This window comes from Phacochoerus africanus, chromosome 11 (assembly GCF_016906955.1).
Source record: "Phacochoerus africanus isolate WHEZ1 chromosome 11, ROS_Pafr_v1, whole genome shotgun sequence".
In the NCBI taxonomy this organism is placed as follows: Eukaryota; Metazoa; Chordata; class Mammalia; order Artiodactyla; family Suidae; genus Phacochoerus; species Phacochoerus africanus.
Window position 1 is genome coordinate 56,644,427 of NC_062554.1, and position 20,221 is coordinate 56,664,647.

Sequence of the window (20,221 nt, forward strand, 5' to 3'; positions counted from 1 at the left end):
TCTTGCTAGAAATGCAGGCCTCTGACCCACTGAATCAGAAACTCTCGGGGTGGGGCTGAGCCATCTGTTTCGAGCAGTCCTTTATTTTCTTATTTATTTATTTTTCTCCAAGCAGTCCTTTAGATGACCCTAATGCCCACTAAAGTTTGGGAACCAGTTGTCTAGATTATGCAGATGGAGAATTGCCCAAATGAGGACTCCGCAGGCACCGGAACTCAGGGGGACGCCCACAGAGATGCAGGCAAGGTGCCAGCTGCCCTGCAGGTGCTCAAGGTGAGCTGACCTAGTTTCAGCCTCTGTCTTTGGGTCCTGGGTCCCCTGCCCTTTCCAAAGAAATACCGAGCCAGGTCAGACCACTCCATTGGCACAAGATCACACTTTAGTTCAGAGACACATTTGCATAAATACTTGACATGGATCCACCCCTGCAGGTGGGAGCCTGAGAATACAGGGCTCTCCACGATCCTGGGGCCTGCAGCCCTCCAGGCGACGGCTTAATACTAAGATCGTCCAGGTCATTTCTGAAGACCGCTCGGGGCACAGCTACAGAGCTTGCTTTGACACACCATCCACCCTACTCCACATCTCTTACTAATTTGTTTCCCCTCTGAGGTAGATTATTTATCGAGGGAACCAAGTAGAAAAAATGTTTTCATTTAACTTTGCTAGTCCTTTGCAAACAGGCTGACTGAGTCTCCTGTTTGGGTCAATAAGTATACTCTTTACCTTTTAACCTATGCCCTCTACTTGAACCCAAACAAAGTTCAACCCACTAGGTAGTAGACTTTAACATCTGCTGTGTCTCCTCTCCTTCCCTCCCCCTTATGGATTCATGCCAACCGGAGGGGCTGGGGCCATACCGGGCCTGGGTGGGCCATGCCACCTCCGGAGGTGGGGTCACCGCAGTGCAACCCTTGTCTGCCTCCCACACCCCAAGTCCATGAGCACGAGCTTGGCCCACCCACTGGATCACAGGGGGCAGGGCTGGCTTCCACAGGGCTTGGCATCCTCAGGCTTCAGGGCCTCGTCGCAGGTGGTGGAGGCCTGGCCGCTGGGATCGAGGCATTCCACAGCCCGCCGTTGCCAGCCAGCCCCGCAGCTGCTGGAGCACTCAGACCAGTCCCCCAGGACCCACTGCGCGTTGAGCAGAGGCTGGATGACGTTGGTGGTTGCTCTCTCTTTGCTGCTCTGTATGCTGAAGTTCACGTCATTTGGGACAAAGAAGGTATATTTGACTTTGGGGGGAAAGACCTCCCCAGGGACTGTTAGGAGCTGCACAGTCAGAGGCTCTGGCAGGGGCCGGAAGCTCTGCAGCCGCTCCAGGGTGGCGATGGAACCACTGTACTTGAGGATGGTCCCCTTCACCAGGATGTCCTGTTCTATGGCAGAGATGGCCAGGTTTCCATTGAGCAGGTACTGCCCGTCGGCGGTCTTCAAGGCCAGGTAGTTGCCGTCGTTCTGGACCCCTGGATGGCTCCGCTGTTTCACGTCAATGTTGGTGGCACCAGCTGGGATGGTGACGATGTCATTGTAGCCATAGCTATGAGAGGAACAGAAAGATACCCTCAGGACCAGTGGCTCCTCAGCCTGGTACTCAGGGGGTCAGCATGTGGCGACTGGGGGTGGGCAAAGGGCTGCACTAGAAAATAAGGAAGAGTCACCCCAATGTCTCAAATAAATTAGCTGCTGAGGCTTTGTGCGTTGGGGTTTTTGTTTTGCCTGGCAGCTCTGTTTCACATGTTTGGAGTTTAGGTCTTGACAACAGCACAGAGGGGAAGCCAGCCCAGAGGGTGTGAAAGCTGCATTGTTGCTGCCAAACCTGGGCTCTTGGCTCGGACACATGCAGCTCTTTGCACTGGTATAAACTCTGCTTGGCCACTCTCATACCCAGAGCTCAAATCCATGTGGAAAAATGTGTTCCACACGCGCATTCCAGAATCCGACCCGATGGACGCCTCCCTCCACCTCCTGGGGTCGATCAGTTCCTGGTATTTGGTTAGTATGGCTCTAAGGCAGGAGCCGGGGTGTGACAGCCTGCTCTGAGGGGCTTCTTTTGGGTGTGCCCAGCACCACCAGCTGGGCCATCTGGGGGGTTGGGGTGCTGTTTAGAGAAAATGTTTCAACTTTATCATAGGTCTGGGGCTTTAAGTGGGCTGGAGAAAGCTAGTTCTTAGTCTTCTTTTCTGAGATAAGTGCATGTGGGTTTCTTAGGCTGGGAAGAAAGTGAAGAGGTTGCTATCCTTGCCTTACACCCAGCGGAGCAGCCAGGGCCACGCGTCTAATGCCCGAGAGAGTGCCAGGAGGGGACCCAGTGCCTGAACTCCCCACACCCCTGATTCTTTTTCCTACATCCTTTGAGTTAAATTTGAGAAAACCCCCGAGTTGTCTGCAGTAGGAAGATTCGGTTATTGGAGGCTGAGGAGATGAGAGAGACTGAGAGAGGCGGCAGGGGTATGGGTTGGCCTCTAGGCCCTTGTCCTTCCTCTCCAGGAAGTGTGTGCAGGGGCAGGAAAAAAACAACCCAGGAAGGAAGACACCTGGCTCTCTTCTGGCCGCCGTTACCTATTTCTGTGACCCCAGAAGAGTCGTGCAATCTCTTTGTGCCTTAGCTTCTTCATCTGAAAATGGGAAATAATGGTCTTGGCCCTGACAGACTGTTTTAGGAACAGGCCACTTATTTTAGGCCACAGAAGTGAAAGCACTTAAATACAGGGACTTTATGCACATGAGCTTTGAGGTGCGAGAAAGCATCTGGAGTGCTGAGATTCATGAAGCCCTGAAACTGCCAAGGCCTCCCCTCTGTGTGCCCCTCTCTCTGAAGATCCACCTGCGGAAAGGGCAGGACTCGCCAGGTATAGGATGAAAATGATTTCCCAAAACAGGCCTGGAAGAGCTGCTTTCTGGCAAAGGTCCTGGTTACTCAGCATAGCTCTATTGCCCACTGACTCAGAGATGATACATCCGGACCTATGTGACCTCCGGCTGCCCTGAGAGCCGCCCCCTCCATGGGCCAGACCCATCTCGTGACTCCTCGCCATGACTCTGAGATGGAGAGGATGCCGGTGTTTAGACAGGCACCAAAGCTCAGTGTTCCACAGGTATGAAGGGGCAGCCACAATCCAAACGTGGGCCCATTCCGTCCGCATGTGTCCGTTCTTGCAGCTGGGGACAAAACTCCTGGGGAGACCCACCTGGAGGGGTTGAGGGAACCGGAGACCTTCCTGCACGAGTTGCCTTTGCCCCCACACACCCCACATTTGTCCAGCTTCCTAGGCGAGTCCACCACGTGGTCACAGCCAGCCTTGACACACTGGCCCCGGACACAGATGGCCAGAGTCTCGGGCCCACACAGGGTGCCATCAACCACCTGCAGCAGGCGGGGGGAGAGGGGAGGGCAGAGGAGGGATGGTGAGCCAGATGCAGCCCAAACGTGGGCTCGGGCCAGGTGGCCTTCCTCCCCGCCTGTGGATCTGAGTTCCAGGCGGGGATCCTCACCTTGGCCTCGAACACTTTGAACTCACTCCGCCCCCGGGCTCGGCAGAACAACTTGCAGCGGTCTCGGGGAGACACCCCCGCGTACTTGGGGACCCACTGCAGGAGGTTCCCTTCCAAGTCCGTGTAGTTGTAGGCGTTGTACTTCTCACACTGCTGCTCCCTGAAGCTTTTCCCTGAAAAGAGTATAAGAGGGCGTGGAGTTAACAACGCTGAGCTGAAGAAGGGAGGAAGCTGCTGGAGAAAGGTCAGAACTCTGGGCACCTTTCTTCCTCCTGGACTCTACCCAACTCCAGGTCGCAGGTCCAGTGTCACCTGGGTCCAACTTTCCAAGACACCAACCGAGGCCCCTACTCATGGGGCAAGGAAAGGAGCAGCCAGCCTCAGCTGGGATTCCTGGGAAAGAGCCTTTTCATTTGGGAAAGATCTTAATTCTACTTTACAGAAGGATAAACTCAGGTGGGAACAGGGGACAATTCAGTAAGCTTGGAAAGCAGAGAAAGACCCATGGAGTTATATTTTGGGAGCTTCGCTCAGCTCATTGTGCTTGACTTATTGGTGACACTGGACGTGTGGCCAGGGGCTCCCAGATTTATACCTCTACACCCCACTTGCTATAATTCCAGGCGTCTATAGGGCACTCCATTCGCAGGCATTTGATCACCCCCAGCTCGCAAGGCCCAATTCCACATGGTTCCTCCATGAACTGGTGATGCTACCACATTCTGGCCTGAGACTGGAACCCTGCTATCTTCCAAACATCTGAGCCTCTACATCCACTATTTCCAAATTGCCATTAGGTCCTATGCACTATTCAGGACAACAACCTGTGGTTTGAAATGTCTCTGCCCCATTCTCAGCATCTCAGTCCACCTTTCACAAGCCTTGGCCTTATGGTTTCACGTAAGACTCAGAGCCGTCTCCTCTGCTACATGCTGCTTCCTGAATAGTTGGTCTGACGTATGACCTGGGTTTTTTTCCCTTTCATAATCCTGAAGTTCAACCTGCCCTTACTGCTGAAGTTCTCTGCCTCAGTTGTACATCTGCATGGCCCATGGGGACTTCAAATCACAGGTGGCCGTGCCCTCCTCCTGAGATTCTGAATTAGGACATCCAAGGGCTCTGGCTCTCTGTGTTTGGAAAAGCTCCCCAGGTCACCTGATGGGACAGCTGGCACAGAGAGCCTCCTAATGCTGTTTTAGCTTCCATGCACCTTACCTGGCCTGGAGAAGCCGGTCCTCTCTGCCCCAAAGCACCTGGGGGATCAGAGCCCCACCCTAGCATGTCCTCCCACACTTCCTCCCAGTCCTTCAGGCCCTGCTCAGCCCTGACTCCCCAAGAAGCTTCTGTCTAGCCCAGGCTTTTCCTTGCTCTGGATTCCTCATAAGCCCGGGGTCTGTGTCTCACAGATTGCACTTTAGTTGCTTTATAAAAGGGATTTGGATCTCTAACAAGATCTGCACGTTGCTTAAGGACAGAGAATGTGCTTTTTATGTCATTATAACACCTTTTGCAGTTCTACTCCCACAAGAGGCACCAAAACGCTCACTGATGGAGGTGATCCTGGTGCACCTGAAATCATGGGATCACCTGCTGCCCACATCTACCTCATGCCTTATATTCATTTCCCTTTCTCTCTCTCTCTCCCTCTCTCCTCCTTTCTCCCAGGGAATGCCTCACCCCTGTGCCAGGCAGACTCACAATTCCAGGGCAGGGTTTCTAGAGCCTCGTGCCATTACTGATCTTCCCCATCTTGCAAAACTGCAAAGCCCCCCTATCCCCTCGTCAGACACCATGCCAGTGCCAGTGCACCTCTGCACTCGGGCGAACCTCTCTAAATCTCTGCTGTCATTTGCTGCCTGCCAGTACTTCCCGGAGCTGCACAGGGGAAGCTGGGTGGGATGGTGGGAAAAAGGCCTCCCTCCCACCAGTTCCCCGCTGCCCCTCACTGCCTGGGTTATTGCCAGTGCTTTCTAGCAGGTACTGCGGGGATCTGCCCAGAGGAGGCAGAGGCGGGGCTGCTCTCCTAGAAGGTTCCGTCAGGCAGCTGGCACAGCACCAAGGGAAGATGGGCAACTCTTCTCAGAAGGAATGTGAGCTAGAATCAGATTCAGAAATCTTCCCTCTGCCTGGGCTGGATGTTGGCTGGAAAGACATTGGAGGTTTGGCTCTGACACTTGCTTTGGAAAACGCTTCCATTCTCAGAGGAGGGTTCAGATGCCTCCGGGGGGATTATTATCCTAGACACTAGCCCCTCTGCAAAGCCCTCCCCCAGCTCTAGCTGAGTGAGTTTGGTTGGGAGTGACATTCTCCATTTCTACATCTTGGAAGACTAGAGCAGTTTCTCGCCTTGACTTTGCCAGGCTCTCCCCGCACAGCAAGAGCTGTCCTGGGTGGCTGCACTGCCCTAAAACTTGGTGCCTTGCAGAGCCCATTTATGTTTGCGTCCCAGGAAGGCTCTGGGCCCAGGAGACCGCCCCACTCCTCTGCAGATCTGCTGCAGGCACCCTAGCCGCTGCTCTGACGGCAGCATTACCGTCAGGGGGACACTCCTCTGTGTGGCACGACTGGTACTTGGCTCTCCGACCCAGGCAGTATCTCCCTCCGTTCTGAGGCTCCGGGTCCTTGCACTCGCGGTGTGAAAACTGTACTCCTCCTCCACAGGTCCGCGAACACTCTCCCCAGGGTCCCCACGGGGCCCAGCCTCCATCCACCACGGGCTGCAACACACAAGGGCATGCTGAGTCGGGGGCAGGGGAGAGGAGGCCTCAGAGCTTGGTGTGATGTCCTTGCCTAGTTATGCCCATCCCGGTGTGTGGAGTTGGGTAAACTGCCGGATTCATTTGTTCAGTGACTGTGTGGCCTGCGTGACTGCGGCTTCATGATCACATTCTGTGCTGGCTTTGCTCACTGCTGCCCTCCTGGTGCCTAAAACAAGGCCTTGCCCTTTGCTAGGTGCTCAACAGGAGTTGTTGAATCAAACACTTTTATGGGAATAAGGTTGAGTCTAAGGTGGTAGTTCTCTGTCAGGCAGGACCAGTTTGGACCTCTGGGGACACTTGGCAATGTTTGGAGACATCGAGGCTGTCACAAGGGGGGGAGGGCATATGCTGCTAGCCTCAGGTGGGTAGAGGACCAGGTGCTGCGACACATCTAAAGACAAGCATCCGACAGCGGACGAGACAGCCCTTCAAACCAAGACGTGTGTAGCGCCAGCGCCACCAGTGCTGAGGCTGAGACGTCCAGATCCAAAGGGATTATCTCTGGTCTCCCAGCCACCAGTTCCAGGGTAGGAGGATGCCCAGAGTTGCTTCCAACCTTACAACTGATCCAGGGGACAAGGCCCTTGGTGGGTTTACAGTTTTCAAAATGAAAATAAATTTTAAAAAGTTACAAAAGTCACATGTGCTCATGTAGAAAGTAAAAAATACGGAAAAGTGTAAAAGAGAAGTTAACACTTAAGGAAATACCACTACCCAGATGAAACCACTGATGTGATTTTCATCAGTATGCTCTTGTACTTTGCTCTGACTGTATAATCAGGAAGATGCCATGTTTTTATTTTCTGCAGATATGATTCTGTCCTATATAAATAGTATTTTATGATCTGTCTCTTCCTCTTCAAAGTAGATGATAAACATCATCTGGTGATCATTTTATGTCCACCTTTCCCTATATTGAGCCTGGCTCTGGTGCTGGGCCCCGTCCCCTCCTGTCCCCCCTAGTAACACATGAAGCACATGTTACAGCACAAAACTGGGAGCAGCTCAGTGTCAGGATGGGCGGGGGCTAAGAGTGAATCTGTGAAGCCTGTCCCAGCTCAGGCTTCGAAGAAGCGTGTGACCTACCCAGCCAGGGAGGCTCCTAGGCCTCAGTGCAAAGGACATGCTGCTGAGGACAGCCCTCTGGAGGGTGAGCCTGCAGGCCACCCTGGGGATTCAGAGCTGGGCCCGGCCCAGGCTGCGAACCCCGCAGAGGCTGTTTCATAGATGGCTCAGTGACTTGCAGCTAGAGAAATGTGATCAGGCTCAGATTGGAAGTATTAAGAGCAAATCATTTAAAAACTCTCACTGGCATTGCTTGCTTTTCCTTGCAAGTTTACCCTGTCCTGGGCCAAGTTTCCTCTGCCTGGTGAGAGGTGATTCTGACTCCTCCGTGAGGGGAGTTCCCATGGTTACTCTCACTGTCCTGACCTCTGGCTGTGAATTCAGCTCAAACTTGGGTAGGATATAAATACCCTCAGTTCCTGATTGGCTGTCCTTCCTCTGCTGCCATGCTATCTGTTTACAATAGAATTCACCATGGCTCCTGGTTATCGAGTGCCCACTACGGGTCTTGTGCTGGAGTGTTTCACACCTATCACCAATCGTCACAGGCCTTGGGGCCACTCCACGGCAATTCCCCAAAAGCCTGGAGACCTGCTGGCATTACCCATTTTCTCTGAGTAGCTCCTCTCACATTTGGATAAATACCCTTTGCTTTGTCAAAAGATGAATGATTTTGAAGCTTCCACTGTGGCTCAGCAGTTACAAACCCGACTGTATCCATGAGGACGTGGGTTTGATCCCTGGCCTTGCTCAATGGATTAAGGATCCGGCGTTACTGTGAGCTTTGGTGTAGGTCACAGATGTGGCTCAGATCTGGCATTGCTGTGGCTGTGGTGTAGGCCAACAGCTGCAGCTCCAATTCAACCCCTAGCCTGAGAACTTCCATAGGCTGTGGGTGCAGCCCTAAAAAGACCAAAAAAAAAAAAAAAAAAGGAATGATCTTACTTAGAAGTCATAGTTGCACGTGGCCCAAAGTGTCTTAGCTCATGGCTCTCAAGTGTGGCTTCTTCCTTGAAAATGGCCCTCCCCCTTTACTCCAGCTCCTCCCCCCCCCCGCCACTCCCCAAGTGGCCATCCCTCACCTTGGGCTTTTCCACTTCCTCCTCAGGCAAACAGCTGCCATCCCAGCAGAGGCGCCCGGGCCCACAGGGCGTCCCATCAGCCCAGGGCAGGCTGCCGTTCTTCGTATGGCAGAGGGGCTCTGTGCCATCCATGTGGCACCAGAGCTGGGCGCAGATGTCCTGCGCAGATGTGTTGGGGCAGTGGCGGAATCCCAGCCCAAAGATCTGCTTGCACTGTTGGTCCAGATCATAGAGGGCCCTGCGGCCTGGGAGGTCTGTTGGGAGGGGCAGGGCCGAGGTCGGGGCGTCCAGGAGACAGTCTCCTGAGGAATGGAGGAAGGAGAGGAACAGAAATAAGGCGCAGGGGCTTGCTTCCTGCCACATTACACTCAAGGTGTCCTTGATCTCAAATCTAGAAACTGTCAATACTCGGTTGTCTACAGAAAGCTCACCAAGGGGTTCCCGTTGTGGCGCAGCAGAAATGAATCCGACTAGGAACCATGAAGTTGTGGGTTCAATCCCTGGCCTCGCTCAGTGGGTTAAGGATCTGGCGTTGCTGTGGAGCTGTGGTGTAGGCCAGCAGCTGTAGTTCCGATTGGACCCCTAGCCTGGGAACCTCCATATGCCATGGGTGTGGCCCTAAAAAGCAAAAAAAAAAAAGAAAGCTCATCCAATGTTTGACTATTAGTAGCAATTTTTTTTTAGGGACTGAATTTCTTTTGTTATCCAGAACCTCTTACACGCATTCAGTGTTTGCCTAGGGAATACCAGCTAATCATAACACTATTCTACATTGCAGTGTAATTAGGGATGTAAAGGGGCTCTTAAAAACCATGCCAGGAGAAATAAAGCCAAAGTATTGATGTTTAGATAATCTATTATTTTCGTATCAAGAATCTAGGATCAACTGCGTTTTCACTGCTTCACTCAACAAGTCGAGCTCCCTTCGCCAGGCACCTTGCCCCAGTCCTTGCTCTCACGGGGCATTTCCTGCCTCTGCCATTTCCACGCTATGACTATCGTTCCAGCCGGAAGCTCCCTTCACTCCTCTGCAAGACAAAACTTCTTCCGCTCCTTCCAGGTCTGTTCAAACCCACCTCCTCCAGGCAGAGCTTCTCAGACCTACTTCCAATAATCGAAACTGGAATAGTCTAAACTGGCCCCAGACAGAGGCTGCTGGAAGATGGGCTGGAAGAGCATGCGCTGTGGAGCGTCAGAACCCTGTGGCCTGGGGAGGTGGCAAGGACCCATCTCCCAAGCGTCTCCCAGCCCAAGTGTCCACGATGCTCTGGGACTCGGCTGGAAGCAGCGTGGCAGTCACGGCTGGCCAGGGAGAAGCAGCGAGAAGCTTGGGGGACCTACCGTGCCCGCTGTCGAGGAGCTCTGTGAGGTACATGGCGCTGCAGGGGGACCAGGGCAGCGTCTTGTTGAGGTGGATGAAGAGGGGCGCCATCATATGGTGCTTGCCCAAGGGCCCGAAGAGCCGAGCACAGGGCTTGGAGTCGTCATGGGGCATGCTGAGGACGTGCCCTGGGGAAGACGAGAGCCGGTCCACACACTGTCTCCACAGGACAGATGGTGTGTGTGTGAAGGCCCAGCTGGCTGCCAGGTCCTCATGGGGGCCCCACCCGCCTGTTCCTCAAAAAACCCGCTGGCTTCACTCTGCCCGCACTCTCCTCTCCCAGGAAGCTTTCCACAGAACCAGGAACACTGAAGTCCCTTTATGTCATGGCCCAGCCTGTCCCGATTCACCTCCCCCTCAGGCACACACTTGCTTCCATGGCACTGTCTTTGCAGCGACCTTCCAGAAGCCTCACTGCTTCACGGCTCTACCCGAGCATGCCTTCTGTGTTCTGGCATTTCCCCGGGGATCTCTGATGACGACCCTTGATGTGTTGGTCTCGTGCTTGGCAGGGGAGGGGACTGGCCAGTGCAGGGCGCTCGGCACAGTTGCTCTGCCAGATGACGAGGGCCCGTGCCAGGACAGCACTCGCTTTGAAGCCCAGCTGGCAAGTGCTCCTGCCCCAGCCCAGCACGCGTGGCCCCCAGTGTGGCGAGCCTTACCGAGCTCATGGGCCAGAGTGTAGGCCGCCTGCAGGCCCTCATCCTCGATCACAGAGCAGCTCTTGCTGGGGTCACAGATGGTGCCGATGTCTGCCACGCCCAGAGTGTCACACATGCCCTCCTTTCCACAGAAGTTCTGCTCGAGGAGAGAGCGAGACATGAGCACAGACACACGACAGAGACCCTGCCTATTCCTGCGCCTCCAGGGGTGAAAGAAATGTTTGAATCCAACTCCCTATTTTTTCACAGAGGCCCCTTCTCCTTCTGCATAGGCGTGTCCTGGGGCTGCCCGGGGCTTGGAAGGTCTGTCCTGGGCGTGGTTAAGGGTGTAGACCTTGCCCAGGGCCTGACTTCGAGGTCACCACAGGAAAGCTCACAGAGACTCTGGGAAGCAGGGATTGTCATCCCCATTTCACAAATGAGGGCGTGGAGGGTCACTTAAGCTAAATAGCTTGTCTAAGGGTGGCTGCTCTGTGCCTGGGTCTTCCCAGCTGAAAAGTGGGGCTAAAAACGCAGTGCTTGCCTCAGGGGTGAGCAGGGTCTGGCACATGGGATCACACTTGCTAGCCTTCAGGAAGTGATCTGTTTAAACCAGCCCCGGGGGGTGGGCAGCCTTCTGATTTGGAGAAGTCCTGAGGACACCCAGGCTCCCTGCCCCCCCGGTTTCACCCCCTCTGTAGATGGGCCTCTTCTTAGTTCCCACTGCACATCTCTCACTGGGCAGTTTGAGCCCGTTTCCTCTTGTTATGACCTCAGCAGACAGCTGGTCACAAACCTCTGGCAAAGAGCCCTTCCGAGATTCCTCTCCTTCCCTTGCAAATACCTCACACTTGTCCCCGTGACCTTCTCCTCGGCATCCACATGAGGCTGCTGGTGTCCAGCTGGGGCTATGTTTGGGCAGCCTGGGCCCTCCCCCCCCACCCCGCCCAGTTTCTGGGGGCCAGGACCTGTCTGGTGAGCAGGATGGCCGTGTCAAAGTGCTCAGGGTGCCGGTCACTGGGCTGGTTGAAGCGCCGCTGCCAGCTGCAGAAGTTGCGCAGCGTCAGCCCACCGTTGTCAGACACCTCCGGGCCCCTCTTCTCGTCCTCCACGATCAGCACTTTCACCACCATCAGGTTGATGGAGTTCCTGATGCTGGGGTGCTTGTAGATGCGGGCTGCCATGGACATCAGCGTCAGGATGTGGTTCTGGGGAAGGAGGAGTGGAGAGTGAGGGGGAAACCTCCCAGCCCTGTCGTCACCCTGAGTCATATACTCCGAGTGCTCGGCTCTGCACTTGGCCTTGGTAAACGGCATCTTGGTGAAGACTCACAAAACCCCCAGGGCCCCGGCATTATTTCCCTTCACCGTGCAGGTAAGAGACTGGCCCACCATCCCAGAGCTAATGAATGTGCAGCTACGTGTGAACCCAGAACTCCTGATTCCAAAGCTTGTGCATTCAACATCCTGACCAGCCATGTGTGGCCATGGATAGCTAAATCCACTAAAATTCAATAAAATTAATATCAAAATTTCCCTGCCACACTGGCCACATTTCAAGCGCATCATGAGCCACCTAGGGCTTGTGGCTACTGCGTTGGATGGAGCAGACAGAATGTTTCCATCACCACTGAAAGTTCTACTGGACTGCACTGGTTATTTCTAACCTTGACACCCACCCTCTCCCTGCCAGCCACCTGCCCTCTCTCTGCTCTTGGCCCAGCAGCAACTATCTGAGTGCTCAAGGTTGGTAGAATTTCCCTCTTAGAAATTTCCTGATGTCTGCTGGGGTGAGCCCTACTCTCCAGGATGGGAATGCTTCCTTAACAGTCACTTCTGACAACAGTTCCCTATTGAGGTGAGCACCTCATTAAGTGCTCACACAAACTCTGGGAAGTGGGATTGTCATCGCCACTTCACCAGGGAGGAAGCAGGGCTTCACGCAAGCTAAACAGCCTGTCTCAGGTGGCGCAGCTCCTAAAGCTGGGGTGCCAGCCCAGGCCTGCCTGTCTCCAGGTCTACGTTCTTCTCACTAGCTTTCCAGCGCTGGCCTCCTGGCTCCTGCCTGGATAGCCCTGAAGGGTGAACTCCTGTCTGGGGCATGAGAAAATATGGGGCACAGTGAAACCCAGGTTCCCAGGCCCCCACTGCTTCCATCCCACTGAGGCCAGCTGAAGGGGTTGACTTGGTGTTTGGCCTCTGCTCCGCCCCTGGGCTTCCAGCTATTCCCAAGCTTGAGGGGAGGCTGGATTAGGGCTCACTCTGCTGCCTCGGGGACCTTGAGAAGTCAGTCCTCTCTTGGATGACTTTGCAGAGCCAGAGACAAAGGGGGCAGGGGCCTGCAGGCCTTTGGCCAGCAGTGTGGGCAGCCCTGCTCCCTGTTCCCTAGGGCACCACCTCCTGGAGGCTCTCTTTCTTCCCTCCTGTGGTCTGGAAGGTGGGAGTAGAAGGAGGGAAGAGAAGGATGAAAGGCTAGAGAGGGACATTCCATGGGCTGAGGCCATGTGTGGGAGTTCCAGACAAATCCCAGTATTTGTGAATGGGATCTGTCTGTTCACCTCGCAGGCAACAAGCCAGATATTTTGTAAGCCCTACAAACAGGGGTTGGCAGGTTACTGAGCAAGTCAAGCACTCCAGCTATGTTTAGGCTGATGTAAACACCTTATCAGCAAAGCTGAAACTTGGCACTCGCTCCTGGAGCTGGATTCCTAAGGGAAACACAAGCAATCACATCATTATGCAATTGGGGGTGAAGGCTGAGGAGTGGCAGCTTGCTGGGGCTACTTCCTCCACTGCTTCTTGTGGGGCAGGAAGAGTCTCTCAGTCTCCTGCCCTAGGAAGGAGCAGGGCCAGCCCTTGGAACTTCTTCTGAGACAATCTGCATCTCTCCTCACCAGAGGGCTTCCTTTGAGTGCCAACTCCACCAGGAGAGATGATGGGGAGATGATGTCTTACACAGCAGGTGTGAAGAGAAGAGATGCCAGCTGCTCAGGGCTTGGACTGAATAGTAAGGAACCAAAGACCTAAGGTTTAAGATGGGCCCGGTTCCTAAGCTGCCTGATCGGTCAGACTGAGCAGAGACGGTGCAATGGGCATGTCCCCACTGGAAACCAAAGGCTCAGGGTGCACACTGCTGCACGGAGTGTCCCATGGCGGAGTGCTCCTCAGCGCCGAGGTTCTCAGTCCCCTCCTTTGTGTTCAGGGAGCTCAAAGCATCTCCTCCAGACATGGAGTAAAGTTGGACTGAGCCAGCCTGAGAGTTGTTTTCTCTGAGGCAGTGGGTTAGACGTGTGGATGTCTGAAGGTCCTTCTGGCCTCTTTCTCAGAAGATAATTTCCATTGCAAGAGAGCTGCCAGGACTGTGTCTTCCAGAGTTTTCTGTTAAAGTCCCCAGTCCTGGTCTGACTCCCCTCTCCTCCTCTCTCGTCCCACTGAGCACTGGGGGACGGGAAGCCCTGCCCTCGCATCAGCTCCTCTGAGGAACAGTGGCAGGAGTGCCCATGCATCTGAGTCTCCTGGAGGAAGGGCCACTGGGCCTGGGCAGGTGGGCCGCCTTGAGTCTGTGGGCCCAGCTTCTCAGCCCATCTCCTGGGTCAGGAGGGCAGGCCTGACTTTCAGTTCCACAGACGCGGGCCCAGGAGCCGGTCAAGAGGTCAGCTGTCTCGCTCCATCACCTGGTGTCTATCTACAGCTCTCTGTGACCACCCCAGTGTGGGCTGTGGGCTACAGTTGGGAACCCCCCCACAGACACCTTCGCACAACCACGACGCTGGGTGGGGCCCATGGCCAGCTCGGCTGGGGTGGTCACACAGCCCTGCTCTTGAATGACTTGGGCATCGCCTGCCCTTGATTCTCATTAGGAAATGCAGGTACTTTTCAGGGAGTCTCCTTCACTGGTCACCCTGGGACTTGGAGGAGAGAAAAAACACCCCACCAGCTAGGCTAGGGCGAAGCCCTCTGATTTTCTGAGATATAAACAAGGAGGATCCTCCCTCAGAACTCCCGTACAGCCAAGGCTAACTGTGGTGGGAATCTGGGGAAGGCTGGGCCTGGGCCAGAGGCATCTCCCGCAGCTCCTTCTGCTCAGAATGTCATCCCTACACTCTGCTCATTTGCTCTTCATTCCGTGGGTCCAGTGCTCTCCTCGCAGCACGCCTGGGGGAGGAAGAGTAGTAGCATAGCCACCTCTTGAGCTCAGCAACGGTCTGTCAGTTTCCCATCTGGCATCTCTTGGGGGGTGGGTGGGTCTGAGATGGCTGGGCGGGGGGGAGAGAGGCAGAGGGAGAGGAAAGAAGAGATGGAGAAAAGAGAGGGTCCTGGCATGGCTGTCCTTCATCCTTCCTTGTTCTGCAAGCAGCAGAGAGGCGAGGCTCCCTCTCCAAAGCACTCAGTTGCCAGAACCACAAGGAGTTGAACTTACACAGACTGGGCTGAGGGAGCTGAAAGCAGGCTCTCTGCTGCACAGGACAGCACAGCAGACACAGCGCTGGCTGGCTGGCTGTGATGGCGTGTGACCGCCCTGCCCTCCTACCGTGACAAATGCATCACCCAAGGCAACTCCAGCATTAGCTACACTTTGCCGAGCACCTACTGTGCGCCACCCCTGGGTCGAGTGCTTTCCGTATCTTACCGTCTCCTCCAGACAATGCTGGGACATTGATATAGCTGTTCCTGTCAGGCTGGTGAAGAAGTCTAGGTGCAGAGAAATGGGTAACTTGCTCAAGTTCACTCATTTCCACTTTTTGTCAAAGTCTATATTGCTTTATCACAGCACTGACTGCCACTCATTTTTGCTGCCGCAAGGAAACCACAGCGAAGCCCAAAGAAACCCAAAGCATGCAAGCAAGCCAGCGTGCCCCTGACATTGTGCCTTACCCTCCCCAACCCCGCGCCCCCGCCCTGCCTCCTACCCGGCTTTGGGGGGAGTGATAGATCAAAGACCGTTGAATACTAGGGCCTTTTCTTTGGGAAATACTTCATACAGTTGATCATTCTGACGGCTGCAGACAGAGATGGAGAGGACTCAGTCTTTTGCCAGTGGGGGAACCTACTTCACACGCATGCAACACTCGTCTTCCACCCATGAAGACTTGAGCACGCATCTGTTTCTGTTATTATCCAAACTAGGACACTTTTGAGAGTGCAAAAGGAGGCTGTTAATTATTATGCCAGAACAGGCTTAGACTGGGGCAGTGCTGGGCAATGTGGGGGTATGAGGTACTTTCGAATTAGGGCTTTTGCGGGACACCTTCTCAAACCCAGAGGATAAGGGTAAGGGGGAGACGAAATGGCTATCACCGAGCCCTTCCCTGAAACCACCTGCCAGTGGCCTGAATCTTGGGGCTCCTCTGGTATTCTCTGGGGATGAGGAGTGCTACGCCTGGGACCCTCCCTGCTAAGCAGAGAGTTCAGAAGCTCAGCTTGCAGCCGGTGCACAGCTTTCCAGATTGAGGGCGGGGAACTGCTTGGCCCCCACTCTCTCCTTTCGCGCTTCAGTTTCATCCAGGGAACAATTAGCAGCAGCCGGATGCAGACAGAGTTAATGGTCTCTTCCGAGGTGGTCCCTCCTTTCAGAAAGCCCCCTTTGTCTGAGCTCCTGAAGTCTGAAACCAGATAAGAAGGTGGGAGGCAGGGCCCCTTCTGTCAAGGGATTAAGTGAACTCAAGTGTACAGAGTCTGGAAAACTTCCTTGTCGCTTAGCGGTGAGATCAGCCTTGCGCAGGGCTAATTCCTTCTCTTGGCCTTGAAGGTTTCTTCTCAGGATTGGGCCTCTCATGGTGGACGCCTTTAGGCTTCTAGATTCAATGACTCGTTCCCACAACACAGATGAGTGTCAGGGCTAGGCTGAGTCACAGATGCTCCTGGTGCTAAAGAGGCGGCCTGGCCAGTGAACCAGCACTGCGCTCAGGTTCAGGAGACCTGAGCTGCAGACCCAGCCCCGCCTCATACTAGCAGTGTGACCTGGAGGGAGTCACATAACCTCTGTAACCTGCGCTTTCTTCCTCTGCCCCCTCACAGGTACTCCCACTGAGGTGACGCTTGTAAACCACTCTGCAAATTCAATGCACCCAGAGAGTGGCTTCCTCACATGGCGCTGAACTTTCCAGAAGACTCATCCTGAAGCAGCAACATTGATGCTTAGACTACAATCGATTACCTGGGCCAAGTGCCGTGCTTCACAGGTGAGGGGGAACGTCTTCCTTCACCTTCATCACACTCTCTGGTTGCTGGGACACCCCAAAGCACCTTCTGTCTGTGTGAACGAAGTCTCCAGGAGGATCTTTGGAGAGTTACTTGGAAAGAACTAGATTCCATTTGAGGAGGTGGCATGGGCAGGCAAGGTCTTGGGGAACGAGGAAGCCCGGGGGATGGAGCTGAGAAGGTCAAGTCTATTCTGTGGCATCTCCACAGCTGGCGAGCAGTTGGAACAGAGGGGCCAGTGGTCAGTCTTAGAAACAGCTGTGTCTCAGCCCCTGCCACACCCTAGCACGGTGACAGCAGGATGCAGGCAGTGATGTCAAGAGGGAGGTGGCAGGGCTGACTCTGCTGAAAGGGAGTAACACCCCCACCCCCACCAAAATCCCACCCCAGGAGAAGGCCTCGGCCTTCACAGGTGCCTGATGCCTATTCTGACGGGCTCTCCTGACCCGCAGGGGCTGGCTGCTGCAGAAGTGTGTGTCTGTGAGTGGTCCGGAAGTCTGTGTATGTGGAAAGGCAGCAGATGGGACATCCAGCCAGGAGTCATCCATGGGTGGAAGTGCTCCTGGGTGGCTCTGTGAAGAGAAAGCCAATTTGTCTGGGGCAGAACCCCACCCAGCTTCCTGCATCAGCGGCCTGGGAACCCTGGTGCCCAGCCGCAAGCATGTCTGCTTTCAGATGGCCCTGACATCTGGAGCTGTTGCATGTGTGCTTGAAGCAAATGCGCAGTTTCTTAAGTGTCTGGCATTGAGCTGAGGGTGAGATGGTAGGAAAACGTCAGAGAGGACATGTTGGCCCTGAAGACTGAAAAGCAATTAATTACTTTTTCTGCTGCTCCGTGTTCTTGTTGGCTTTCCCACCTCTTGGGTCTCAGGCAGCTTTCAGGAAGGAGTCTGTGTCTGGGAGGGCTCAGCACCCCAGGTCTGGGTTTGCAGTGAATGTACTTTCTGAGGAAGCCCCCACTGCCTCCCCTGCATGGCTCTCCTCACCTGAGGCGGGAGGAGCCCCACCTGCCACCCTCTCGAGGACTGCCTTGGAAAAAGGAGTCAGAGAAGGTGGCTGGTGCCTCCCCCTGATCTCATGGAAGGCGAGGAAGCAGATAATTGGCCTGGACCCACAGCCCATGGGGCAGACGGCGATGACGGCTCAAAGCTGCCTTCCCACACTTGGCAGAAGTGAATACTGGGACAGGCACACGGAGCCTTGGGGCTTTCATCAGCCCTGGCAGTAGCCAGGGGAGCAGCCACGTGGACCCTTCACCTCCAGCTCTTTCTAACCTTCCATCTAGAATGCTTTACCTGGTGACTTGCAGAGGGAGAAAGATGGGATGAGAAACAGGAAGGCCAACTGTGCCTCATCTAGTCTATTCTGCACAGGTGATGCTGAAGCACACAGTGCTCCCAGCAGCTGGGGACAGGCTGAGCCTAGAACAGGGTCCCAGCCAAGACTGCCATCACCGAAAAGGCATCAGCTGAGCTGCCGCAGCAGCCAGGGTGCCTGTTTCAAGGAACTATGACCTCTGGGCAGGTCAGTTCTCCACCAGGCACATCTCAGGTTCTGTGCTCCCCAGGGGAAGAGAAAGTAAGGCTTCACCTGGTCCTGGGGGAGGTGTGGGGTGTATGGTTTCAAACACACCTCCTGCTGAGTTTGCACCATCTTTGAATCTAGTTGGAAATGGCCTGGCTACAGGAGCTGCCCCTGGACTCAGTTTTCCTGCCCCAGCTCAGCAGAGAGCTGTGTCTGGGCAGAGGGCAGCTGAGGTGGACCAAGGATAGCTCTGGCTCCACCAGGAACATTCACCAAAGGAGTTCATATCCCCACCCCCTTCTCCCCCCCTTTTCCACTGAAGCTTTAGTTTCCTGGGCTGAGCCCCCAGGCAGAAATTCTGTTCCCTTCCCTTATTGCGCTGATGCTGGCACTGCCAAGTTCTGCCAGGGCTGAGCGCCAGGTTGGCAAGGTGTCCATGCCCCTGATCAGAACCAGCTGGGCACACAGAAGTTGGGCAGCCCCTTTCCAGGTTCAGCTCCCTGCAAACAACATCTTTTACTCATGGCAGCCTCAGTTTTGCAGGCAAAGGGAATCTTTCCATCGCAGCTGCCTTCCCTTGGGAGCCTCAGGTCTGGAGACAGGAGAGGGCTGAGAAACCAAGGCTGGGGTGGATGTTCTTCCAAAGTGTTCACTTATCATCTCTGTTGGGAGAGGCAGGTGTTTGGGGTAGGGATGCTTCAAAACCCATTTTCAGTTCAAGATGTGAGGGATGGAGGGAGCAGAGAGGAGGAAGCCCAGAACCTCCATCTTAAGCTGGAAGGGGCCTAGTGGGAGGAGCAGTAGGTGGCCCAGGTATCAGCGGTCAAGAAAGGTGTTACGGCAGTTTCTCAGGAAGGACATTTTCTGATTTGGGGTGAGGAAGTGAAGGGTTTTCTCAGAGGGGCTGGAAAGGGAAGAATTTGGAGAGTCTTGGAGGTAATTGGGATCTCAGGGCAAAGCCAGTCCTACCTGCAGGTCGGCTCCATAGAAGGCAACCATGGACGCATCCGCCACCAGCAGCGTTTCCACGAAGCGAGCCTCAGACACAAACCGCTTGGTCCTACTCGTGGCCCCCAGCGTCGGTGGCAACTCGGTGGCACCTTCTGCCTCCTCTTCTTTGCTCTCCTCGTTCTCCTTTTCCCCTTCCTCTTCCTCCTCCTCTTCCTCCTGCGCGCCGGCTCCTGTCTCCTGCCTCTGACCCTCTTCTCCCTTCTCCGCCTCCCACTCGGGCGCTCCGAGCAGGGGCTGGGCTTCGGCGGCAGCGCGCCCCTGTCCCCAGCGCTGCAGGCGGTGAGGCTGCTGCAGGGAGTCCCCCGCGCCCTGCGGCTGGATGGTGAACTCCTCGCCGTCCAGCAGGAAGGAGCCGCTCAGCCCGCGGCACAGGCTGACGGCCGCCAGCGACTCGGGCTCCCCGTTCACCGTGCCGGAGAAGAAGCAGTCGCGCAGCTCCCGCTCGCCCCCGGCCGCCCCGCCGGAGCCCCCCAGACGCTCGATCTTGAACTCGGGCGCCAAGAAGCTGGCGTCGGGCTCCAGGCGCAGCACGAAGCCGCGGCCGAAGGCGGACAGGTGGAGCGCAAGCTCGCCAGCGCCGCCCGGCAACCGCGTGGGCACCACCAGCGCCGAGGCCGGCTCCCCCTCGCCGGGCCGGGTTGGGGCGCCGAGGGCGAGCGGCGGCAGCAGCAACAGTAGTAACAGCAGCAGCAGCAGCAGCAGCAGCAGGAGCGGCGGCCACCCGGGGGCGGCGCGGGGCATGGGGGCTGCGGCTGCGGCGCGGGAGACAGAAGAAGCGGGCCCGGCGCGGGCAGGTGCGGGCAGCCGACCTGCGGTCCCCGCCGCAAGGAGCTCGGGCGTCCGGCCGGCCGCGTGGCCTGTGGGTGCCTGGCGGCAGCGGTCCCCGAACGGCCCCTCGGGCTGGCACTGCCGCTGCCGCTGCTCCCGCGCCCTCCCGCCCAGCAGAGCGCGAGCAACTGGCGTCCGGGCCGCGTGCGCGTCCTCCGCGCCTGCCTCCTCCCCACCCCGGGAAGCACCGAGTGGGCTGCCGAGCCCTTCGTATTTATACTTCCTTCCCGGCTTT

At 55.6% G+C, this 20,221-nt stretch overlaps 1 protein-coding gene across 1 annotated transcript; it reads right to left on the bottom strand.

The window, feature by feature from the left end:
• Positions 1-361: 361 nt before the first annotated feature.
• ADAMTS8 (ADAM metallopeptidase with thrombospondin type 1 motif 8) lies at positions 362-20,000 on the bottom strand. Its single transcript, XM_047753422.1, has 9 exons — positions 19,117-20,000; positions 11,392-11,631; positions 10,445-10,580; positions 9,743-9,910; positions 8,402-8,703; positions 6,029-6,212; positions 3,496-3,668; positions 3,192-3,367; positions 362-1,540 (listed from the first exon to the last, which is right to left on the bottom strand). Exons 1-9 carry the CDS (start codon positions 19,897-19,899, stop codon positions 970-972), a joined length of 2,733 nt encoding a protein of 910 aa, XP_047609378.1. The 5' UTR covers positions 19,900-20,000; the 3' UTR covers positions 362-969.
• Positions 20,001-20,221: the final 221 nt, after the last annotated feature.